Genomic DNA, 25636 nt, shown 5'->3' with positions numbered 1-25636 from the left:
CCTGGATCCCTCATACCACCTGCGGCATACAGCTACACCGGACTTATGAGCCAGCAAAGTGGCGAGAAGATGCCGATGCCTCGTCCGCTCTCAATTGGGAGGTATTGACCGAGTCGGAAATACTCCAAGTCCCCGTCTCGATCCCTAGGGCCGACGGCAGCAAACGGTGTCTCTCGAGACCGTGTCATGTTCCGTTGACACATGTTGGGCCCAACCTTGTCCGATATCAAGATGTGTCAGGATTACCGAGTCAGGGACCCATCCAGTTAGCAGATAACGCCCCTTCGTGTGTGGGATCTGGGCTTTGGCCACTACAGAAGGCTGGATTGGATTCGCGGCTGCAGGCGAACCTTCCCCGCATTTTCGAGTCAAGGCTCAACCCCAGTCAGGCGCGCATTGATTGCCTCGGAACAACCCACGGCGCCCGTGTCGCAGGCACTAGATCAGGTATTTATCGACTTGGAAGGTTTTTTTGGCTGCTCCCATCGCTCCTCTTAAATTGCTGTCTTGCCTCCTTCGATACAAATTTCCTCTTTCCACTTTGTTCGCCTTGAAGTGCCCTTTCAGAAACCAGCTCGACTTCAAGTGATTTTCTTCTCGAGAGACCATCAACGTCAGCAAGATGGGAGGTGACATGCCGTGGCCGCAAGTCCCCGTGGGCAATAAGGACCACACTGAGGCAGCTGTGGTCATCATCGGCGCGGGGATTTCCGGCATGTGCACCGCTATTGACCTAATCAAAAGAAACAACTGCAGAAACTTTGTTATCCTTGAAAAGAGTGGTGGGCTTGGAGGCACATGGCGAGACAACAAGTACCCAGGATGCTGTTGTGATGGTAAGAACAAATCACCGTTGTGGAGCAGCGAGATTCTAACAATGTGCGCAGTCTGGTCACATTTATACAGCTACTCCTTCGAGCAAAACCCGGACTGGACCAGAGAGTACCCTGGCCAGGAGGAAATCTTGCAGTATCTCATGGGAGTCGCACAAAAGTACGAGTTATACCGTTACGTACGCTTCAACACCGCCGTGGACTCAGCCAAGTGGGATGACGCAGAGAAAAAGTGGAAGACAACAGTGTCTGTACAGGGCGCCAAAGACGCCGAGTTTGGGAGCACATATACCATTACCTCTGACTTTCTAGTCTCTGCCGTAGGCCAGCTCAATGTGCCTAGAATGCCAGAAATACCAGGCCTCGACGACTTTCAGGGAAAACTCATGCACAGCGCCCGCTGGGACTGGAGCTACGATCTACGAGGCAAGAAAGTTGCCATTATTGGAAACGGTGCCACAGCCGCGCAGATCATTCCAGAGATTGTCAAAGAGGTTTCTCATCTTACCATCCACCAGAGGACTCCCAACTGGGTCATTCCTCGTCTCGACTCTACTATTCCAGCCTGGAAGAGAAGTGTGTACAAATATCTTCCCTTTGTCCGGTGGCGAAAGCGAGCCGACATGATGGATTTCCGGGAAGCATTCTATGCCGCCGTGTTTGATAACGCATCCACCACCGCACAATTTCTTGAGGCGCAGAGCAAAGATCATCTGCATGCTCAACTTCCAAATCGGCCCGACTTGTGGGAGAAGCTGCAGCCAAACTACTCGATTGGTTGCAAGCGCGTCATCATCAGCGATGACTACTTCCCCGTATTCCTCCGTGACAATGTTCGATTGGAAACCGGCAAAATTGACAAGATCACCGCCAACGGGATAGTCACTGACGGAAAAGAGGAGGATTACGACCTCATTATTCTCGCCACTGGCTTCCGCACTGTCGAGTTCATGCATCCCATCAACATCACAGGCAGCGCCGGGCGAACGTTGAGTGAGATCTGGAAGGAGGGTGGGCAAGCTCTGTATGGTGTGACTGTCGAGAGTCTGCCCAATTTCGGAATGCTGTATGGTCCCAACACGAATCTGGGACACAACAGCATCATCCTCATGATCGAGACGCAGAGCAAATACATCAACGCTCTGATCAAGCAGGTCATTGATGCCCGAAAGAATGGTGGCAGCCTGGTGATCGAGCCTAACCCGGCCAAAGTCAAAAAGTACAACGATGAAATCCAGTCGGAACTGGAAAGGAGCAGCTTCGCAGACCCCAACTGCAACAGCTGGTACAAGGTCAAGGATAGCGGCAAGATTACCAACAACTGGAGTCGCACAGTCGTGGACTATCAGAAGGTGAGATGCGATCCCAACCGTCCATGTCTAACTTTTCTAATGCTGACTTGCCGATAGCTTTTGAGCAATGTCGACTGGTCCGACTATGAACTCTCAGGGACTTTTGCAGATAAAGTGGCCAAGCAAAAGCCCACGCACATTGGGCGAGTTGTTGAAGAGTCGCAGATCAGCTACCAAACCATGGCTCTGACGGCGCTGAGCTTAGCAGCGGTGGGCGCGGGCGTTGCTCTCCGGCACACGGGTAGGCTTCGGTTCTGAATACGGGATTCATGCACCTACACATTGGCTGGGGAAGATGGAGTTTGGAGGATATCCGGAGAGATCTGTACATAGTAGTTGGTAGTCTGGCCTCGACGATCTTCTGCTGCAATATGAATATTTTCGCGCTCCCTTTTTTGCTCTCCCTTGTCATTTGTGCGGCGGTCTGCAAAAGGGAAAAGTAAGCGTGGGGCTTCGATACGTACGAACAGGTAGTGATTGGCAAACCGAAATTTCGACATTCAGCGTGGGATGGGTCTCTTCATCGATCTCAGGAGAATTCGGGGTTCCTTGTGCCTCGCCCTTGTCCTTTCCTGGCAAGCCATGTGGTGCCTAGCTAGGGGGGACACTGGGCCACGTCCTATAGGCGAGAGCCCCCTCAACAAGCATGATACTAGTACTTGTAGGGTACTTTGGCATGCCCAGTTAGACAGCATCGGGGGCCACCTTAGCCTAGTGAGCCGGGGCTATTAGCTGGACCTCTGTTACTGGCTACACGCCCAGTGCTTTGGGGCCCTTCCGGAGCACTCTCCTCTCGTCTCTTTCTCAGTTCCCACGAACTTATCCTGCGTTGATTTTCTGGCACCCATAACAATCGACTTCTACAAGCCCGCCCGATATATCATTCTGTAAAATCAACACCCATATCCTGCGATATTTATCGTCCGTCGTTCGACCTGATCCGCACCCCTGCATATTGGCCTGTTCGCCTCCGAACTCACGCGCCCATATACCGCATTTTACTCTCGACTCGCCCCAAAAAGCTACTTTCGACGGACCCTGTCCACGTTACGACTTCCATTTCCTCTAGATCCTCACAAGATGCCTTCTCCCTTCGGGTCTACCTTTGCCTCTGCTGCTGCTGCTGCTAGCACGAATGGTGACAGTTCTGGAAATAGAAGGGACAATACGGGATCAAGTGACTGGTAGGCCAACCGACTCGAGAATTTCTGAACATTGCGCACCACAAATCCATCTTCAGTTATCGCACCATCAATGCTCAAGTCATTCTATCTCTCGGAATCCATCTCGCTCCGTCTGATTTCATGTGGAATTGGCGATTTTCATTGACCTTTCTGATCTCGTTGCAGGTCTAGAAGCCGTGTGAACGGCGCCCCGCAAACCTTTCGCAGAGTCTCTCAAGCGACCTCGCAGTCACAGACACAATCACAAGCTCGAGAAAGCGCAGGCGTAGCGTTGCCTACTGCCAATAACGGCGGCGTGTACATCCCTCCTCACCTCAATTCCACCAACCCTAGCATGCCTCGAAATCCCCCTCTGGGCGATACCCGCTACTCCAAGGACCAACTTCTGAACATATTCCAAAATCTCAAAGAGTCCTCGGCTCTAGATCGGAACCTCGAGGATATTTTTTTGGGAACGTGGAATCCCTTGGATAGTCAAAACGGGGTGGGTGTTCACGGCATCGGCGGTGACGGAAAAGACCAGGTCCCCGGCCCAGAGGTCTGTTGGAGCTATAACATAAATCCCGAGCCATTTGGCCTGAGGGTTATGACGGAAGAGGAGAAAGTGGTGAGCACGACCTAACCTTTGCGCGATATGTTTAGGCGTGGCTGATTGTGAATGGCAGCTCTTTTCCGGTTCGGTCAACTCGCCAATCAAACCGCAGCAAAATACCTCCAAAGAGAGCTCTGGAGTGGGAGTGATCGGTGGACGCAAGGCTTCCTTATCAGGTTACAACAGTACAACCGGGAATTCGAGGCCAGGGACGCGTCGACGAGAGACGAGTGATTCCTTCATGAGTAATGGCCCCATGTCACCTGTAGAAACGAAGTCCTTTTTCCGAACCGAGTCAAACACCGCGACCCCTCCTCCTGCTCTGCTGCGACGTCGAACAGACTACAAGGAGGAAGAAGCCACACCCTCTGCCAAAGAAGATCCAGAGCCAGACGAAACCCCAGAGTCGCAGCCGTCATTTCCGGGGTTGCGTCGCGCAGGCACTGGTCCGTTAAGTGCCGGCCTGAATCCCCCGTCTGCATCGCCCTGGTCAGCGGGTGCTCAGCCGTCTGGTTTCGGATCTATGGGTACTTTTGGCAGCTTTGCGATAGGGACTGCAAGCACGCCAACCGAGCCTGCCGACAAGCGACCTGGCTTTGGAAGCGCACGCAGCGCCAGCCGGTTCAAGGATCTTTTGTCCAAGTCGAGTGCGGAGGATGTCTCACAACCTGGTAAAGACAAAGGCCTTTTTGGGTCACTTGAAAAGTTGCCGGAAGAGGATGCAGATGCCAGCCAGGCGAGGTTGCGCGACGAGCTCAAGACTCGTCCCGGTCGTAGTGAGACCAATCCGTATGAGGACGCACCCGCGCGAGCAGGCAGCGCGGCTTTGGGTGGCGCCCAGGAGGCCATCCCAGCCGGTGCAGGGATTGAACAAATGGGCATGTCTGCATTTGCTCCTCATGCTGCGATTGGTACCCGGGACTTTGGCCACGATGAAGGGTACCAGCAAACACCGCACGGACGATACAATCTCCACGAACCCATGAGCCCAACAAACACCAATCCATATCAGAGTCCTCACGGTCGTGTCGAGGACGATGAGCGTGACACAAATGACTCCGCTTCCCAGGCATCGGGCCTCCCGCCTTTTGGCGGTGCTGCGCGTCGAGGCATGTATCCTATTTCCGACGATCGAAGTAATTCAGCAAGCGGTCTCCGCGGTGCAGCTGGATTTGGTGGTCTGGCGGGCTTCGGTGGTCTCGGAGGTAATCCTACTTGGTCCGGCGCTGGTATCGGATCAAGCAAACCCGCATTGGATCGAGGGATCTCGTCTGCATTTGGCGATCCTATATTCAGTCCTCTGTCCGAGTTACAGTCTCCTGGTGGCCTCGGCGGCGGTTTCGGTGGATTTGGCTCTGGTGGAAGGGCTGCTCGACTCGGAGCCATGTTGCCAGCGGCAATGCAAGAACAAATTCGAGGGGACAGCAGGAACGAGACTGCATCGTTCGACTCTCGGCCAGACAGTGCTCAACAACATCCTGTGCGAGATCCTTTCGATGGCACAAACCGCAGACAAGATGAGTTTGGTCGTCCACCAAGCCTCTTCGAAGAGTCTCCTTCTATGAGGAGCGTGGAAGAACCGCTGAATCCCAATCTGCCCGGCCAATTTGGACCTCCGAGCGCAGGGCCCCCAACGGGTTCAGTCCCGATATCAGGTTCAGCTTCAGCTTCACAGGCGGCACCGAGAACGGGCGGATCGGAGAACTATCAATCCGGCCATGGGCTCAGTCAGTCGAGCGGGAGTAACTCTTCGAACCAGCTGCCAGCTGCGCAACAGCGACAAATGGTTATGCCCGACCGGATGCGCTGGATCTATCGTGACCCTCAGGGAAACACCCAAGGACCATGGTCCGGTCTGGAGATGCACGATTGGTTCAAGGCCGGCTTCTTTACAGCTGAGCTACAGGTGAAGAAGCTTGAGGATGCCGAGTTTGAGCCACTTGCCCAATTGGTGAGACGCATAGGAAACTCTCGTGAGCCATTCTTGGTGCCTCAGATCGGTGTTCCTCACGGCCCTCCAACCGCTGGCCCTGGTAACAACTGGGCGAACCCCTCTATGGGTGCGGCTGCTAGCGGTACTGCCCAGCCACCCTTTGCTAATAGCTTCCCAAGCTTCGGTACGACCTTGACCGCGGAGCAACAAAATGCTCTGGAAAGACGTAAGCAGGAGGAGCAATACCTGATGGCAAGGCAGAAGGAACATCTGGCGCAACAGCAGATGGCTATGAAGATGCAAATGCAAAATGGGATGCATTCGTTGCACCATCACTCCAGCGCCCATTCCCTACAAAGCCAACCCAGCTTCGGAAGCATCACCTCGCCGACTGGTTATCAGCCGTCGCCAATACAGCCGTTGATGCAACCTCCCCAACAAGGTCTACCATTCGCCCACCACGCTGGACCGTCTGCGGCACCAGCCTTTGGCCGTGAAGATGATATTCATAATATGATGGATCGTCTGAGCTTCAATCAACGCACAAATAATCTCCCCTTTACCGGCGCCCCTTTAGGCCCTCCTCCGCCCGAGGTCGTTCCCTCCCAACAAGTCAACACGATGCTTCAAGATAGGGCTCGGTTGCAGCAACAACAGCAACAAACTGATATGCGCGGTCATCAGGATGCTTTTTTAGGCCCTCAGGGCCGCAACGAGCGGCTGGACGAGTTCCACAGACTACGTGGGCAAATCGACATACCAGCTGGTCGTCTCGGCCCTGAAGAGCCTCGACCTCAACCCATTGGTGCTCCCCGCCAACCTACTGAACAAGCTGTCACGTCAGCAGCATCAAAGGTACCCGCCCCAATTGGGCATGCTGCTGTTACGGCGAAGCCCGAACCCGAGCAACTTTCTTTGGCTCAGCAAGTGCAGATTGCAGCAGCCAGCCAACAAGCGGCCGCGGAAGAAAGTGCTTGGGCAAAGAAAGACACTCCGGTCGAGCCTCCCCCTGTCTCGATTTCGCCTTTGCCTGCTCCCGCCGCCCAGCGGAACAGGCAACACGTGGCTGACGCCCTTGCCGCGGAGTCCAGATCGGCCACCCAAACACCGATCGAGACGCCCATCGTCTCGGTCGCACCATGGGCTGAGCGCACCGCTGAACATGCCAAGGGTCCATCTTTGAAGGAAATTCAAGAAGCGGAAGCCAAACGGGCAGCCGAGCAGGAAGAAATTGCTGCCGCTGCTCGACGTGCACAGGCAGAGCAGGAAAGGTTGGCCCAGGCTCAGGCCCCCGCCCCTGCACCCGGCCTTCCATCGACTTCCACCTGGGGCAGCTCTGTGTCACCTGCCACACCCGGTGCTCAAACCACCTCTGTCTGGGCGAAACAAAACCCTGTCAAAACAGGTACAACAGCGAATTCGGCTCCAAAGAAAACGCTGGCCCAGATCCAGAAAGAGGAAGAGTCTCGCAAACAGCGTGCTGCTGCTGCGGCCGCAGCCGCTACGGCAAGCGTCCAAACTACTGGCACCCCAACCGCTGCTTCGGGGGGCAAGAGATACGCAGAACTTGCTGGCAAAGCCGCTCCAGCAAACCCGGGGGGCCCAGGCGGCGTGTGGACGACTGTAGGCTCGGGCGGTAAGGCCAAGGCCCCGCCTGCCGTCGTTGCAACACCTCAGCCGGTGTCGCGGACAGTATCAGCGAGCAGCGCACCCAAAACGCGGCCCCCTCTCTCCACACCTCGAAGCACCACCTCCACCAACCAGAGCAAAGCCAATGAAGAATTCACCAAGTGGATCAAAGGGTCACTCGGGAAGGGGCTGAACAGCGGGATCAACTGTAAGTATTGATGATTCGGTTGCTGTTGGATCTAAAACTAACATGGTGACAGTGGATAATTTTGTGCAAGATCTGCTGCAACTCCCACCCGATGTCGAAATCATATCAGATAGTGTCTATGCGAGCTCGCAGACCCTTGATGGCCGTCGCTTTGCAGAGGAGTTTGTCCGCCGCCGGAAGCTCGCCGACAAGGGGGTCGTGGAGCCTGCCACTGGCGTTCAACCGATGATGGGTATTGGTGGAAGTGCAGATACCAAGAGTGCGGGCGCTGCGGGTGGCGGATGGAGCGAGGTTGCGAAGAAAGGGCCGGCGAACGCCAGTGCTGCGAAGGAGGAGAGCAATGCGCAGTTCAAGGTTGTTGCCACGAAGAAGAAGGGAAAGAGGTAATGAGCAACGAGACTTGAAGTTGGGGAGGCTATGAACGAAGCTGTGTGGGAGATGACGGGTGGCAGAGAGCATCATGTAGCTGTCTAGTTAACGGTACCTTTGTCCTGAGGAGGTTGATATGTGAGAAATGCGATGATACGATGCCCGTGGCTCACATTCGGCCACGCATGGCTGTTGGAAATGATACAACGAGCATCTGTGGTTCCGGGTTTTTGTCTTTGTCCTTGGGAAGCTGATGGTGAACTTTTTTCCTGAGGAAATTTCGCTGCTTCGAGCAAAAATGGCGACTGTGACTCTTTGAGTGTGGCAGAAGTTGGATTTCATTGCGTTTAGTGACGTTGGTCCTCTGCCTCGTGATGAATTCTACCATCGCAGGCTATTGAGATATCTCATACATGGCAATGCTATGTGCAGGTCAATCAATTATCGGGAATTAAAACTTTGATTGGTCTACCAGTCGCCGTTTCCCAACCCCTTTTCGGATCTCATCATACAAGCAAGAGGGCGCTTGGTGGCCCTTTACATATCTCCGCTGCGTTTTCTATCTGTTCACTGTCTTGCCTTACTACCTACCTACTTCTCTTGTGAGTCTCCGAAAAACGAGACAATCGGCTTCACAGAAAACTAGCCAAGTCGAAGTTTATAGTCTCTACTGATATCTATCTAGGGATGGGGCTCCATCTAATAACCACACTCACTCTTTTTAAAAAAACACATCATTTGGTATCTCAGCTCTTGGAGAACACATCAATCACACTGCGGGGCTTGGTGTACTTGCCAATTGGCACATACTTAATCTGATCAAACCCCATCGACCCAGGTCCTCCCAGTTCCAGACCTCGCGGAGTGTCGGTCCATCGAGGGGACGCGGCGATGGCGATGACAGTCACCTTCAGGCCGTACTTGTAGTCGGGTACACCCAGGCCGGCGCCCGTCTCCAGATCAAGCACGGCGATGAGGTCCGGGACTGCGGCCAAGATGGTGGTCTGACCATCGCCGGTGGTCGCTTCGACAAAGGCGTTTTCGTTTTTGAACGGGATTCTGACCGTGGCTTTAGCCCCGGAGCTGCTCAGCACGCCGTCAATCTCTACCACGCCGTACGAGTGGCCCGTCTTTAGCACGCGTTCGACGCTGGTGATCTTGCCCTGGGCCAGGATTCGGGCACTGGCAGCACCACCCACGGCTTCGATGATGCGCGTTGCACGGTCTGCGACGTTCTTCTCCAGTGCCACAGCCCGCCCGATCCACCAGGCCAACGACACGCTGTGGAGGATGGCCTGCTCTTGAACAACCTTGGCCGTCTTGGGCGGACAGGCCTTTCCAGCCCGACACCCCATCTCGACCACAGCGGCGCGCAGTGCGCTGTCCACTAGGCGATCTGTCCGGCTGGCCGTCATGGTCATGAACGACCCGTCCCCGCTGGCGATGGTCGCAGGCACGAGAGCCTCGCCCTTGGGGGAGCCGTAGACATTGATGGTCGTCTGCCAGTAGGTCGGGTACGCGCGGCCCATGAGGTCGGCGTCGACGCAGGGCACGCCGTGCGCGGCGGCCACCTCGAGGTTGACCAGGCCGTTGCCGCCGCCAATCTCGACGGCCATGAAGCCGTCCATGGGCGGCAGGCCCAGCACTCGCGTCAACTCGTCCTGCGCCTTATTACACTCGTTGGCCTCCATCCGCTCCATGCTCACCTCGGGACTGCCCATGCACCCGGTCCAGCCGACCATGGCGCTCGCGGGGAGGTCCAAGGGCGATACGACCCTGATGCTGCCCGGGGCCGATCGCAGCACCGCCGTGATCTTGAGGAACTGCTGGTACGGGTCGCCGCCGCCGCCGCAGCCGAGGATCTTGCAGCCGCTGGAAATCCACTCGAGATCCGTCATGGAGATGATCCACTCGCGGTTTTCGACCCGGGGTTGGTAGTTTTCGAGGTCAACCACTCCGAGCTCTTCTTCTTCTTTTTGGTCTGTTGATGTATAATCTAGAGATTTGTTGGCGGTGTGTTGGGGCAGTTCTGGCGGCGGGGCGATGTTGGTGGATGATACTCCTTGTTTGGCGTGCTTGACCGTGTCGAGCGTGCCGACTGCTCTGATCAGTATCCGTGCCTTTGCGTCGACGTACTGGATGGGGAGGATGGTGACCTCGGCGATCTCGACGGTCTCACGTCGGGCCCCGTTGGCCACCGCGGCGTCTATCGCCAACCGCGACACCACCTCCTGAGCCTCCTTCAACGTCTGGTGCGACGTGTCGACCACCGTGTCCACGACGCCTGAAACTCTCGAGATAGCCGCCCCAACCGCGTTGGCGACTTCACCGCCCTTGACTTTGCGCACGGCACGGATCCCGGCGAGCGGCTCGTCCGTGTCGATCAGGATGGCGCCTCCGCCGACAATCAAGACGTCCACGTCCCCCTTTTGCACTTTGGTCCGGTCAACTAGCTCTTCGACGATGCGGCGCATCTCTCGCTTCGCCCGCGCGACCGTCTCGGGCGTGACATCTCTCAGACGTGCTGGATCCCCGAGACCCTGTAGGGGATTGTCCCCAGACGGCGCGTGGAGCTCGGACGCTGCCACGATGTCGGTCGCGGTGAGCACGTCTCCGCCAAACAGACGCGCCTTCGTCGGCAGTTCCAGCGCGACGCTGTCTGGACCGACGGTTAGATGGTCCGGGGAGACTCTGATGATGCTGCCGCCGCCGAGCCCGACGCTCTCCACGGCTGGCAAGGCAAAGTTTGTCCGCACGCCGCCCACGAGGCTCATGAGTGAGCTCATCCGGGGCAGCCCGTTGGGGAGGAGAAGGCCGCTGTCCGAGGTCGTCCCGCCAATGTCAATCACCACGAGGGCGTCCTGACGTGCCGCTGATTCCTGGGATTCGTGCGGGTCTGAGCTCGCCGCCGTGGTCCAGAGAAACTCGCCGCCCCGGATCGAGTTGGTGGGACCCGAGTTGAACGTGCGGATGGGCAGGTCGATGGCGTCGGGCGCGTTCAGCACGCTCCCGTCGTTCTGCGTCAGGTACAGCGCACAGGGCGACCCGCGGAAGATGTCCACCATGGCCTTTTGGAAGCCCCAGATGGTCCTCTCGGCGAGCGGTCGAAGGGACGCGTTGAGGATTGCCGCGTTCTCTCGCGCCAGGAATCCCAGCGACGAGATCTGGTGCGACAGCGTCACGCAGGGTCGTGCTGACACACCTGCAGCTGCGACCAGTTCGTGCATCTTCTCCAACAGGATCCGGCCGGCTTGGATCTCATGTGCCGCGTTTGGAGGTGAGTAGATGCCCGAAACGACCACGTTGAAGACGCCGTCCGCGACCAGTTCGCCCGCTACTCTCTCCAGCTCAGCCTCGTCAATGGGCGAGATCTCCGCGCCCGAGATCTGGTGGCCGCCGTGGCAGAAGAAGGGCCGCGTGGCGATCAGTCGACGCAGGTCCGGGGGGAAGTCGGTAAAGGGGGGCACGCCGACGCCGAAGCCATGCTCGGGCCCGCCGCAGAGGCGGACGACGCCGACACGCTGGAGTGACGAAGACCGCTGCACCACGGCGTTGACAAAGTGCGTCGTGCCGATGATGACGCAGCTGATGGTGTCGAGGGCCACATTGCTCGCCTGGATGACGGCCCGGACGGCCTCGGTGATGCCCGTCGTCACATCTGGCGTCGTGGGCGCTTTGTGGGACGCGATGATCTGCGTCGGTGAAAGCGAGATGAGCACGGCGTCGGTGTTGGTGCCGCCCACGTCGACTCCTATCCGATACCTTTGGTATTGCGCGTCGGTGATGCCTATACTCCCCATGGTTCCAATTTTCTCTCGTCCTCCCCTTTTCTCCTTCTCGTGGGGATTTCAAAGGTGATTATACCTTTTTTCCTTGCTTGTTCGTCCTCGAGTCCGGCTCCGTCCAACTGAGTTCTTGGTATCTTCTCTAATAATGCTTGGATATACACTGCTATCCCTTGGCCGATGCCGAGCAGCGAAGCGAAGCGAACGAGCGAACGAACAAACGAGAATAGGAATTTGGCCGACCGATAATGGACGGTGGATATTTCCAGGTCCAGACAAAAGTTCAACTTTGCGCGGGACGGAGTTGAGCGATTGATCAGAAGAGGCAGATTTTTGTCTGTATTATGTACGAGGTATTTGTTCTATATTTCCCTTTATCAATCCAACCAGGTCGGGTGATTCAGTGAGTCAGAGAGTCAGTGAATATGATCAAGATAGGCTGGAAATCCAAAACAACCACATTACCATGTCCTTTTGTCTGGACCTGCTCTTAATGGGCCAACCAATACTGGCCGGGCTATATCAAAAACCAACTGGAAACCTTCGCCGAGGCAAGGTAAACCAAGCCACCGCCGGAAATCCACCCTTTTATTGCGGGCACTTTTCTCACTGGTGGCTCCTGTACGGGCTACGCCAATGGAAAGATGCCCCAGGACATGCCAGGGTCGATCGCCGCAATCAAGGTTGGCCGAAGCGCCCCTTGTATGGTCGGCTAACTTCTGGGACACGCTCGTATCAGGTCAAGACATACTCCCGAGGTCGTTCTACATAATTGACCGATGGATGGTACATACATGAGGTTCCACAAGGCTAAAGTCGACTCCTACCTACCGAGTTATATCCCCCGTCGCCACAGTGCATAATTCTTGACCGAAGCGATGGCGCGCGATCGGTTAACAATTGTGTGGTCCCCACGATATGCACCCTTCTGGATAGAACCGGTGTTCAATTCGCCTCTAGAAACACCCAAACACCACGGCCAACTAAAACTCCATGCACGCGCTCTCCTTACCCAGTACATACATATGCAGGACCATGCGCCTTTGGGATTCCTCTCATGTCATACCATATCAGTGGAGACCAATTTTTTCCCGGAGGAGGAATATCGACATTGAGGATCGCGTGGCGACAGATCGGCCAAGTGAGTAAGTAGCACATGGGACACGCAAAGGTCTAGGCTCATGCGAGGATGAATGAGTTTAGTATCAAAAGAACAGCTAAATACCCTATACCCTACCGAGCCCGTGGATACAAACACACATACCATAATCCTCAGCGGAACATCGAACATCGTTATCCCCACTATCTATTGATACCCAGACCAAAAAGATATCTATGATAAATTGTTAAGACTGTGACGAATAGGTTGAGTATTAGTCACTTACGACGACGACAACGAAAATAAAACACACACACACACACACACACACACACACACGCACACATATAACCACATACACACACCTTGAACACATCCCATCCACCATGGCCATCCAACCGCAAGAACTCGCCATCCCCATCATCGACCTCGAACCAGTCCGCTCGGGCACTCCCGAGGAGGCTCGCGCCACGGGGAAACTGGTCTACCAGGCGTTTCGAGACGTGGGATTTGCCTATATCAAGAACCACGGGGTTCCCCAGGAACTGGTGGATCAGGCTTTTGACTGGGTGAGTCTCTTTTCCCTTTTTCTTACTGCTTGGGTTTGTTTCTGGAAAAAGGACATGCTGGCCAGAACTGACCTGGAGCTCGCCCTGGTCATGATGTATATTTTCTTCTCGTGCTAACCATCTGTCCTCGTGGTGTTCTTTATTTGTCTAGAGCTCCAAATTCTTCGCCCTCTCACAGGCCGACAAGGACAAGGCACCGCACCCGCCTTACGGCTGGTGGCACCGGGGCTACTCGGGGGTCGGGCGGGAAAAGGTGGTGCAGATGGTCTTCGACCAGGACTCGATCGACCAGCTGCGCAAGTGCCCGGACTTCAAGGAGTCGTTCGAGCTGGGCCGCGAGGACGACGAGCGCACGCCCAACATCTGGTTTCCCGACGAGGTGCTGCCCGGCTTCCGGGCCTTCATGACCGGCTACTTCGACACGTGCTACGGCACGGCGCTGAGCCTCCTCCGCGCCATCGCCCTGGGCATGGACCTCCCCGAGGACTTTTTCGAAGGGTACCACACCAAGCGGGACAACCAGCTGCGGCTGCTGCACTACCCGCCCGTCGAGGCGGCGCTGCTGCGCGACGGGGCCATGGAGCGCATCGCCGCGCACTCGGACTTTGGGACCATGACGCTGCTGTTCCAGGACGAGGTCGGCGGGCTGGAGGTCGAGGATGTGCACGTCAAGGGGCAGTTCAACCCGGCGCCGTACATCCCGGGAACCGTCGTCGTCAACATCGGCGACTTCCTCCAACGCTGGAGCAACGACACCCTCAAGTCGACGCTACACCGCGTGCGCGCCCCGCCCATGGCCCGCGACGGCCTCACCCGCGCCCGCTACTCGATCCCGTACTTCGTCACCGCCGACCGCGACCGCACCATCGACTGCATCCCCGGCTGCTACGGCGACGACAGGCCCAAGAAGTACGACCCCATCAACGCCCGCGAGTACATTGAGATGCGGCTGAACGCGACCTACTGAGTTCTGTCCCATTTCAAGATTTTGTGTCTGATGGACCAGACAAGCAAAACTCGGGAGACAGTATCATTGCCCATCATCATGGAAATGTTCTTGTGGACATGGATGATCTCTTCTTTCTATACATATATCTGTTATATACACCCCGAACTGTGCTTTATTTATTACCATTTCTGGTTAGGAAAGGGAGCGTGGCCGCTTCAATCTGGCATGTGATCGAGCATTGGGGAGGCCCAGCTGAGCACGGGGGAGCGATGGCAGAGTACGGGGGAGCCCTGGGCGAGCCATAAGGGGCACTGCCTTGTTGCAAATTCTATTTCGGGCTCCCTGAGCAAATACCTGGGGCCTAGCAGTCGGCTAAACCTGTCTCTCGAGTAGGTTTGTGTTTCCGACAGTCATCAAGGAACTGGTAGATTCCCTGCCCTGACGCTGCTGCCTAAATTTTGCCTAAACTTTGGGCCTGGCGACGTTCCACGGGATGCGACGGTTGGTCGAAGCGCCGAGAAGCTTAAGGTCTCCCTTTCAACAAACCAATGTAGACAAATATCGTCTTCAACCTCGCTGAGCATACAGTAAAGACTTTGAATGGACTACAGATACCGGGACTCGCGTTCTGAATGGACGGCTTATGGCCGACGGGCTCCTCTCGCGAAACTCAGACAGGTCCTCCACCTTCTCGTTCCTCGGCCACCAATTCTGCAGCGTCGCTCAAAGACAAAGCTGAAGGACTCTTGGACTTGAACGAGAACTTGGGTCTCGGAGCGTGAGATCTTCTCGTCTCTTCATACTTCTCTTGCAGAGCCTTAATAGCTCGCACGACGAAGAACGCAACCACTACTATGCCGACACCGACCAAGGCGAAACCATATACTACTACGGCACCGCGCAGGCGTCACCAAGAAAGGTTCCCGCACAATAACGCCCTAGAAAGTCAGACTCGTCAAACAATCCAAGTTGAACAAGAAGTTTACTGCGGGTTTGACTGCAAAGACTGAGGCTATGCTGGGGCGAGGTTGTACCCAAGTCTGTTGACATTTGAGAATGCCGGCTTGGATACGACTGGACGGTTCACGGGATTACGTTGAAGATGAGGAATATACGACTTTTAAGGAGCTCAAGCGCGATACTTTACCCGTCATCGGTGGATTCCGGACCAGGTCTTGATAAAGCGCATTTCAACCCTCCCAGAGCCTTTCCGGCGGCAAGAACAAGGTCGGACGCAAAACTCAAGCGAGTAATGGCAACGCAAAATTGAGAGTATCTCACTACCTACACTGCTGGGGAGATGCCCTTCAAGCTCAAGAACAGCGGACTGGATCGATTTCCAAGGCGTCCGCAGAACCCAATCTTTCCACGACGGCTTATGCGATCCATCGGCCGAGTACCATGCTAGCACCAAAGACGATAGAGACAGAAGCAAATCTACACCTGATGCCTTCTCATGACTCGACGCCATCAGAGATATACCACTCTTTTATCAGCGCTCAGTCCGACCGTTCTAGTGCTGATGAACCGACCGATCCTTTAAAATAAGGTTCACTTGAAGAGAGAGGCATTAATACCCTGTCATACAATGTACCTGAGTCTAAAAGTCTAGCCAAAGTCAAACTTGGTGTAGCAAATACAAGAAAGCCCGGGGCCTAACGATGGTAATGCAGAAGATTTCCGGAGAAGGCTTCACAAAAGTGGAAACGGAGGTGGTGCAATGTAGGCACTGTTGCCTAAGATATTGCCTATTAGAGACCGCTTCTGGGATAGCGACCGCAATGCTATTCTGGTGAAACAGCAATGGGGCCGTCAGACACGTCGGGTGCTGACAGCTGGACGCTAAAACAGAGAATATCTTCAGTGATGCAATCCAATCCCCTATATGCGTCTCTCGGGGAGTCCTCCTCTTCTCCATCACATACGGGGATGAGGAGTTTCAGTCAGGGGTGCAGCATGTTCAATTGCACCATCGCATGAGCGTCCCAGTATTTTTGAATGTCCCGCAGTGCTTCATCATTCGTTGCACTGCTTGTGCTCGAGGCCATATTGTTCATTAGGTTAATTGAATAGGTAGATAATTCGACTCGAGAAGCAAAGCGAGGCTCTGCAAAGCGAAGTTCGACGACAGGGTCATGGGAAGGCGCAAGTTGGGAGATGGCCCTGTGCTCGCCCGCCAATCAACAAGGAGCAGTCCTTTTCCACAGCGACAGTGCGAGGGTGAAAATGAGTGGAATTAACGGAATCAGAATGTGTGAAATGTTTACCGATTCAAACGCCAAAGTTGCTCTTCTGGCGGGAAGGTCAGTCAATATGTGGGACTGTTTTGGCCGAAGTAGGCGAGGTGGCTCCTAAGAGCTAGGTGAGGCACACCACAGGAAAGTTTCAAGCCATTTCCCGGCCCCCTCTTGCCTTTTTCGGTAATCAGGACGAAGACAATTGAAGTTACAAAGCTACAAGAGTCCAAGATTGAGACGTTGACCATCACGCATCACAGCACGCCCTACCATGTTCTGGAGGTGATGCAGATGCGGAGAAGCTCCCGTCCAAAGCAGCCACCACACCTACAAGCACGAAAAAGTTGAAGTAGAGCGTGGGGGTTGGGCAGCCTTACTGGGACTCTATCCGCTGTTTGTGGTGCCAACAAGGCCGGGCTTGCTGGAGAGGCGGCTGTGCAACACATCCCAAGCCATCCGATACGTTGCGTCTCCAGTCACGCGATTGAGGCACTTTTCGACTGCAATGACATGTCATTTTCCACGGGCTGTGCTTTGAACAGGTTGGAAAAATGCTGCATGGAAGGTTTCTGTCTTCATCAACTGTGGCTGCCAGGGTAAGATTGCTTGGACACCGGCCTCGAGCGAATTCTTCAATTTGATTTGGCCATTATTACCTAGCTGAGGCCGTCGTGAGGGCTACATATGCCGCGGCGAGCCGAATTATGGGCAGATTAAACGGTCTTGCTGAAATCCCGTACGAAATCATTTCGATCACGGGTTTACCCGCACCAACAGTGCGCCATGTCTTCACAAACGAGGCTGGATCATACATACCGACAGATGATGAGACATCACCCTTTTGGTTATGCTCTCTATAAGCCTATCCGACAGAGCTCCATGAAGCCTGGAACCTGTGGCTACTTTGACAAGTCCGGCTTCTGGTCCAAACTATTCGATCTAAATGACTCATCCTCCCTCTTGAAACACAGTCTTGGTGACGCGCAGGACACGAATTCAGAGCTTCGAGACAATGGCATAACTTGGGATCCCAAGGTATCTCGTGGAACCTCCAAAATCGACGTCGGACTTGAGGCAGGGGTCAAGTGAGCTCCCATACTCTGACGAACAGGTTCAAGTACCAACATGCCAAAATAGCACGGGACTGCCAGTTGACATCGCGGCCAAATTGAAGGTGGCAACATCAACAGATTTTGGGGCCGTTTTGGTGACGACTCCTAACATCCACCATCACCGCGTCTACCAAGAATCCGATATTCGGCCTTGGTGGTCTCGCAACAAGAGAAAGCTCTTGCAGGCGAATTTCAAGTATGAGGTTGCACGATATGGCCTCTTCATCGTCACCGGCACTTACACCACCACTAACTGCTCCATTACTGCTTGGTCAGACACCTCCAGTGACGTCTATCTTGGATTCGAAGCGGATGTTACTGGGCTCCCAGCGGGGGTTAGAGTGCATGGGGGATGGGTTCTGGGGGGCAGCGCCAGCGGATGGAACCACTATGATGCACCGGTATATTCTGTCTAACTTGACAAAGATCGGAGAAAGCATATCAGTGACTGATTTGACCTCTGGCCTAAGAGTGGTGACAGATACGTAGTCTTTGTGACCGGACTGTGGTTCAAAAAGCACCAGGTATTCTCTCACAAACCCCTGCTCTAATAACTGTGATTCAGTGATCTCACCCCCGCCTAGGTCTTCACCTCGATAAAGACGGACAACAACATGAGAGCGTATGACGAAGACAACCAGGCCGCTGTGGAAGACCAGACTGCCCGGGTTGGCGATCTTGACTTTGTATGCGAACGAGTTGCCGAACGCGACGAGACCAAAGAGGACAAAACTTCGAGGGAGCCATCCAAATGGGCTGTTTTAGTCGGCATCAATGACTACATCAACCCCAAGGATGATACAAGGCCCCCTATCCAGAACCTGAGAGGCTGCGTCGCGGACGTCGATGCAATGTGGACATACTTCAAAGAAACTCTGGGCATGGATGACGAGCACATTTCAATACTCACAGCTCCGTTTCTGGCAAAGGCAAGGAGCAAGTCGCCTACAAAGCAAAACATCGTCGGTGCAATTAAAGAGACGTGTGGCAAAGCGTCGCCGAAGGATCTAGTCTACATCCACTTCTCTGGACACGGAGCTCGCTTGAAGCAGGACGGAGGGACATACGTCCTCGTACCTACGGATGTCAAGGAGAAGACGGGCGGGGTTCTGAAAGCAACCGAACTCAAGGACCTCCTGCGACAGATGCTGGAGAAGGAGCTTATTGTAACCGTTGTTCTCGACTGTTGTCACTCAAGCGGGATCTCGCATGGTGACCGTAGCCACGAGACTTCTCCCCGAGAAGAAGGCGGAGGAGATAATGTTGCAGTTCGCGGTCTTGACGATTTGGAGAGCATACTTTGGGACGGAGAAAATACAGACAGTGAAACCCAGGCCGGCGAGGCTGCGGACTTTGATCACGGCCAGGGACTTGGTGGCAATGATGAGCAGGGTAGGTCTCTGTCGATGGCTGATCACTGGCTTGTCCCGTCTGGCGGAGAATATACAGTGATTGCTGCATGTCGCGAGCTTGAAAAGGCCTATGAGGTGAAATCCGAAAAGGGTAATTGGCAAGGTGTCCTGACGCTCTGCATTGATCGTCTCCTCAGGAATACAGATGCGCTTGTCCACGGCCTGCCGGGTCTCTCGTACTGGCGGCTACAGTGGCACATTGCTGAGGCAGTGCAGCTGCAGCTGGGGGGTTCTCGTCAGCAGAATGTCTTGATAAAAGGTGCCATGGATCGTGCCTTCTTTGGAGATTCGGAACTAGAGGTATTGGATGCGCCTGTGATCATCGAGCTCAACAAGCCCGTTGATCACGGGAACAGGGTGCGGTTGAGTACCTCAAAGTATCTCGGTGCTAGGGTTGGGTCAACGTTTGATATCTACCCCCTGACAACCGTGGGTGCAGGCGAGAAAGGGCAGCCTTTGGACCGCTTGGCTGTCTGCACAATCAAATCGGCAAAGGACCTCAAGGATGGAAATGCCGATGCCATTTGGACCGAAATATCGACCGGCAGTGAAAAGCAGATCATTGTAGGGTGTCCTGCAGTCCCTCAAGATGAGATTTTCGTGCGACTTGTCAAGAAAGCCACAGGGCACTCTGTCGAAGTAGAGGCTGCGGATCATGAAGCAATCCGAGAAGCCTGGAGAAGTTCTACATCCAGGTACGCAAAGCTAGTCAGTGACGACTTTAAGGGGCCTACCTGCGTGCAAGTCGCAGTCGACGAAGAGAAGCCTGAGTATCAAATTTTCGACAGAAAAGGAGAAGTCGTCTCGACACTTGCCTTCCGCCCCCAGGATGAGACAGCGCCGGTGGCTCTCGTCAACCACACCATGCACCTCGCAAGATTCTATTCCGCATTCGAGATGAGCACCAGTTCGCAGGGCAAAGCGCTTGTGAAAATGCGTGTGCTGGGAGAGATCTCGCCCAACGGTGAAGAAAGTACTCAACCTATTCACACAGTAAATCTCAAAGAAGCACCACATGTTCCAGACTATGTCAAGCCGTGGAATGAAATCGAGGCAGACGGCACTATTATATTTCGACCAGGGAACATCATAGCGCTTGCTATTGACAATGTCACAGATGAGACGGTGCATGTCGCCTTGATATGCCTAGACATGTCAAATTGGTCCATCATCCCTGTTCATCCGAAGCCCAGGTCGGGCAACACGGGTCGGCTGGACGTCCCAGTCACACTTAACCCTGGACACCGGGTACTGCTTCCAATCAGGTATGAAACCCCGAAAGGAGCCTCGAAGCAATCAGAGGCACACAAAGAGATGCTCAAAGTCATTGCCGCAACGTCGCCGAGGGACTTCAATGCCCTCCTACTCCCTCCCATCGAGGAAACAGGTCGGGGAGGCAATGGTGAAAGCTCAGAAGGAGGTTTCTGGGGTCTCTTTGAAGATATTTTAGAGCAAGACCGGCCATTGACAGCTGGAAGTTTGCGCAAGACTGTCAAATTTGACATCAAACAACAAGTTGTCAAGGTGGTGCCGGTATCTGATGAGAGTGCAAATGAGAGCGCAAAGGGCATGGATTGGGATGCCGCACTTGGTTATTAGCATTGTTGATGGTGTCACATGTCCGGCCGAGTGCCGCTCAGTCGGCCGCCGAGGGCCACTGCGGCGCACGGACATCTTCTGTGCTGTACGGGGGGCGCGGGGCACCCACGGGGAGTGGCGCTGAGCCGCTGAATCAGCTATAAACGGTGCACCGTCACGTGGGTGACAAAATTCCGTACGCACCTCGAGACCACTCAATCACCCATCAATAACTAATTGATTTTTACTGCTTCTTTTACAGTATAATAACCAGGGAAAATTACTAGGGATACTATAGAGGTATTGACTACTGGTAGGAAAAATTAGAAGCCCATAAAAGGCTCCTTGCGATGGTTGGAGGTTAATTAATTAATGATAATTCTAGGCGTGTGACCGGAGTGCGCACCGAGTTTTGTCACCCGCTGTGGCGTAGGCATACTGTTGAGGTAACCTTCTTGTTCACCCAAGTCTTTGTACTCAAGTGAAAGAGCGATCAATGTTCCTTGACTGACGTTCCGACGTTTCTTTCGTACCTTAACAGACATATGGGCCTTCGTCCTAACTTCTCCCTTGGACAAAGTGCTGCCAGAATCCCGTATCCAATCAACAGACAAAGAGAGCCTTCAGGATTGGGTTCTTGTTTTGCGTAAAGCCCAACTTGAATCAGGGTGAAACCCCGCGGTCGATCATGCAGACACAAACAGAATTGCCGGAACCGTTTCGAACCTTTGTTGCGGCCTCTGAAGTTGCTCCGAGTGACCGCCAACGGTATATCTCCCCTTTACGGGGTTTCTTAGCGACCGAATCTATCGACCATCAGAATCGCTGTGCAGTCCTTGGCCTGATTTGCGAAACAATGGAGTTCAACTTCTCTCGGACCGAGTCGCTTGTTGACGCTAACGCAAGCGTGGAGGCGAGCAGGGACTTGCTCGATTTACTTCAGACAGGGCCAGATGAAGACGTAGAAGCACTGTCCCAGGCTTATCACAATCTTTCAGTCGCACTAAGCAGTAGACGCCAGCTGCCCGAGAACCAGAAACAGGCAAGAGACTTGGATGAGGCCATCACGAAAAGCAGTAAAGCAGTCTCCATCGCAACTCGATGTGGCAGTCCTGAGCTGTCGGAGTACCGGTCGCAGCTGGGCAGGCTTCTGAGAATCCGGTCGGCAAACCAAAGATCAGAAGATTTGGCGCGTACAGACATTCAGGGTGCGGTCTCCGTGTTGAACGACGCTGTCACAGCCGCGAGGACAGCTAATCGCGGGTTAGACTCGGTGTGCAATGCTTATGGATCGGCTCTTCAGGCCAGATACGAACACCTCGGGGACCCAGAGGATCTTAAACAGGCAATCAGAGCCCACGAAGAGGCTGCAAATCATGCAACTGATGGCGATATCAGGGGCGGATGTCTCAGCAATCTAGCAAATGCAAGGCTGCGCCTCTTCGAACACAACGGATCTGTTGATGATATCGAACTGAACAACGCACTCGAGGAAAGCAAGGAGGCAGTCGAGCTCACTTCACAAACCTGCCACGACCGGCCCGGCAGGCTTGTAAATCTCTCAAATGCCCTGCAGATGAAATTTGAGCATGGTGGCAAGGATCGCGACCATTATCTGTTCAGTGCTGTGGAGAAAAGTAGAGATGCAGTAAGTGCGGCGAGAGCTATCCGCCCAGATCGGCTTGACCATGGAGAGTGCCTTGGGAGTCTGGGCTTGACCCTGACTCGACTATTCGAGCGAACGCACTCAGAGCAACACCTGAGCGATGCCATAAAGTCCCTGAGAAAGGCGGTAGGGATCCTATCAAAGATAGGAGAGAACACGAGCAAATATGAGTATTCGCTAGCCTGCTGTCTGAAGATGAGGGGCACATGTCAAGACTTGGACGATGCAATCAAAGCTCTAGAAAAGGCGATCGAACAGACACCAATGGGCCACAAAGACCAACTAGCCTATCTCACCGTCAAGGCCAATGTCTACGGTGCCAAATATTCCATTGAAAACGTATTTGACGATCTAGATGAGATGGTCCGTCTCAGCCAGCTCGTCGTCGACCAAAGCAAGACACAAGACATTGCCCAATTCCGCGGAGCTTATCAGACAAATCTCGCCGTCGCACTCGCAAAGCGCCACCGAGCAAAATCAGACTCCAAAAGCAGCGAAAAAGAAGAAGAAGAAGAAGAAGAAGCTTTCAGTGACCTGGATTTCGCCATTCAAGTGCAAGAAGCGGCTCTTTCGACTGAATTCGCGGCAGAAGACCACCCGATGCGAGCAACGTGCCTTCACAATCTCGGTATGTTCCTCGCAGACCGATATGCAGCCTCGGGGGAGAAAAGGCGTGAGGACCGCATCCGGGCTATTGAGGTGCACATAGAAGCTCTCAATATCGAATCAGCCGACCCATCCCAGCGGATCAAGTCCGGCAGACGAGCAATGCATCTCATCCGGTTCGGCAACCCCAAACTCTCAGCTAAGGTAATGCAGTTGGCCGTGGAGCTGCTCCCGCTTGTCAGCCCCGCAGCTCTGGACTGGGACGACCAGCAGCGTCAGTTGAAAGACTATGCGGGCCTCGCAAGCCGAGCGGCCGTCATGGCACTAGAAGCTAAGTGGCCTGACTACAACGCCCTTCGCTTGTTGGAGATCGGAAGGGGGGTCATGATAACTCTGCAGCTGGGCCTGAGGGCTGATCTCGAGAGCGTTGAAAAAGCCGACAAAAATCTCGCCGCGAGGTTCAAGAAACTCAGGAACGAGCTTAACGCAGCCCCAACTAGCCTACTCCAATCCATTCCCAGCTGGCAGGGGAAAGAGCGTGCAATCGAGAACAGAGAAAATAGACATGAAATTTGGCAAGAGCTGCAAAAAGTGGAGTGTCTGATTCGTGAGCACGACGAGCTCAGGAGCTTCAACGACGCCCTTCCCGAAGAGGAGATGGCGAAACTCCAAAGCCATGAGCACATCGTCGTGTTTAACGTCGATAAAATCAGGAGCGATGCTTTCCTCGTGACTCGTGGCTCCATCCGAGCAATTCTTCTTCCGAATCTCAAGTTGACAGACATAGAGAAATATGCGAAGATGATCAGGGATCTCACTAAAGGCACAGGACGGCCGTTTGTCGTTGCCGGGGAAGCCAATCAATCACAATCGTCCAAAATTGAAGAGATAACTATCGAGAGGATATTGAAATGGCTATGGGACACCGCCGTCCAGAAGATCTTAGCAGAGCTTGGCATCATAAAACCTCTGAGTCCAATAGGGGAAGAGCCATTCGCTGGGGCGAAAGAGCAACCACAGAGGATATGGTGGGTGACCAGCGGCTGGCTCAGCATGCTCCCCATCCACGCGGCAGGCGATTACTCATCGCCTGGCTCAACAACAAACGCCCTCGACATGGTTATATCGTCGTATGCCCCAACTTTGAAATCCCGCAAACATGCTGTCGAAAAGGCGGAGAAACTCTCTGCAGATCCAATAACTCAAGCCCTTCTAGTCTCCGCGAAGGGCGCTTCTGGACTAAAACCCCTTCTTGGAGCCGAGATTGAGGTCGACAGACTGGAGAAGAAGCTCGGTTCCCTGTCCATAAACTGCCTCCTTCCTCCCGCCCCGACAAAGTCAGAAACCATCTTGGCGCTCCAGCAGTGTCAGCTCTGCCATTTCGCCTGCCATGGCTATTCGCATCCATCCAACCCATCCAGCAGCTTGCTGGCGGTATCGGATCAGGCCCGGCTGCCGATGAGGGAGGTGGCTGCGCTCAACCTCAGCTCAGCGCGCCTTGCCTATCTGTCTGCTTGCTTTGTCGCCGACAACCGCGCCGAGGACCTCTTGGACGAGAGCCTGCACCTTGCAGCTGCGTTCTTGCTTGCCGGATTCCCATTTGTTGTCGGGACCTTGTGGCGTATCCAAGATCTAAAATCTGCGATGGTGGCCGATAAATTTTATAGCGCCATTGTAAACGCGGGTGCAACGGCAGGCCTGGATATTGGAAGGAGTGCAGCGGCGTTGAATAGAGCGACGCGTATTCTCAGGAAGGAACTTGGCGGTGGTGCTGATAAGGCTTCTATCTGGGCTCCCTATATTCATCTTGGGGCGTGATTTTGGCGAGGTATATGGATCTTCTGTCAGCCTGCTTTTGCTTTGCCAGGTTCTTTTCTTTCTTTCTGTGCTTTAGCCTCGCTGTTGCATAGCCGCAACATCGATTGTAATACCTTCCTCATGCAGTAGTTCCTTGTAATAGAAATGATTCGGTGTAACGCTCTCTCGCATAGTTAATACTCGGTGAAGCTATTGCAACGTAGCTAAGCTAAAGTGTGCAATTCCCTCGAATAGAAACTGTCAGAGAGGAGAGCCAGTGATCGTTCCTCGCTCTTGGCACATGAGTCGGAAACCTAGCATCCTCAAGCGCGTCCGCCTTGCTGTCCTTGGTTGAAACAGCTCTACAACCACCTGATGAAGATTGTGGCCCAGGATAGTCAGTTGGGAGATTTGTGCTCCTTTCAAAAGACCCGCTAGACCCTCGGGAATCGGGTGATCGCCAAGCCCATCCGCAAGGGTTCGATGGAAAGGATACATAAGCAGACCGGCAATGGCGGCCTGAGTGGATAGGTAGTATACTTCTGGACCGTCGAACCGATATGCGGCACGTATGGTCTGCCCTAGAAGCAGAATATCCGGCTTTATGTAACTAGCCTCCAAGATCGTCAACTCGCGGGGCACTTGGATGAGGGGAGCGCGAAAAACTTGCGTGTTCATGCGAAGTCGGCCATCTTTGACAGGGCAGGTGCCATCAACGGGACGTAT

At 54.3% G+C, this 25636-nt stretch overlaps 5 protein-coding genes across 5 annotated transcripts; 4 read left to right on the top strand and 1 right to left on the bottom strand.

Annotated features, from left to right (window-relative positions):
• Positions 1-622: 622 nt before the first annotated feature.
• On the top strand, positions 623-8118 carry AYO21_06869 (hypothetical protein; the record flags this gene model as incomplete). The annotated part of the gene is made up of 7 exons (XM_022656828.1): positions 623-836; positions 888-2185; positions 2243-2426; positions 3255-3369; positions 3535-3976; positions 4035-7731; positions 7784-8118. The coding sequence occupies 7 exons, from the start codon at positions 623-625 to the stop codon at positions 8116-8118; spliced, it is 6285 nt and encodes a 2094-aa protein (XP_022510790.1).
• A 728-nt stretch (positions 8119-8846) lies between these two features.
• On the bottom strand, positions 8847-11900 carry AYO21_06868 (hypothetical protein; the record flags this gene model as incomplete). The annotated part of the gene is made up of 1 exon (XM_022656827.1): positions 8847-11900. The coding sequence occupies one exon, from the start codon at positions 11898-11900 to the stop codon at positions 8847-8849; it is 3054 nt and encodes a 1017-aa protein (XP_022510789.1).
• A 1470-nt stretch (positions 11901-13370) lies between these two features.
• AYO21_06867 (hypothetical protein) lies at positions 13371-14520 on the top strand (the record flags this gene model as incomplete). Its single annotated transcript, XM_022656826.1, has 2 exons — positions 13371-13553; positions 13705-14520. The coding sequence occupies 2 exons, from the start codon at positions 13371-13373 to the stop codon at positions 14518-14520; spliced, it is 999 nt and encodes a 332-aa protein (XP_022510788.1).
• A 3098-nt stretch (positions 14521-17618) lies between these two features.
• On the top strand, positions 17619-20862 carry AYO21_06866 (hypothetical protein; the record flags this gene model as incomplete). The annotated part of the gene is made up of 3 exons (XM_022656825.1): positions 17619-17824; positions 17877-18252; positions 18436-20862. The coding sequence occupies 3 exons, from the start codon at positions 17619-17621 to the stop codon at positions 20860-20862; spliced, it is 3009 nt and encodes a 1002-aa protein (XP_022510787.1).
• Positions 20863-21697: 835 nt separating this feature from the next.
• On the top strand, positions 21698-24931 carry AYO21_06865 (hypothetical protein; the record flags this gene model as incomplete). The annotated part of the gene is made up of 1 exon (XM_022656824.1): positions 21698-24931. The coding sequence occupies one exon, from the start codon at positions 21698-21700 to the stop codon at positions 24929-24931; it is 3234 nt and encodes a 1077-aa protein (XP_022510786.1).
• Between the last annotated feature and the right edge of the window lie 705 nt (positions 24932-25636).

The sequence above is a fragment of the Fonsecaea monophora genome, assembly GCF_001642475.1.
Source record: "Fonsecaea monophora strain CBS 269.37 chromosome Unknown Scaff50, whole genome shotgun sequence".
NCBI lineage: Eukaryota > Fungi > Ascomycota > Eurotiomycetes > Chaetothyriales > Herpotrichiellaceae > Fonsecaea > Fonsecaea monophora.
This window is presented reverse-complemented; position numbering and strand designations above follow the sequence as displayed.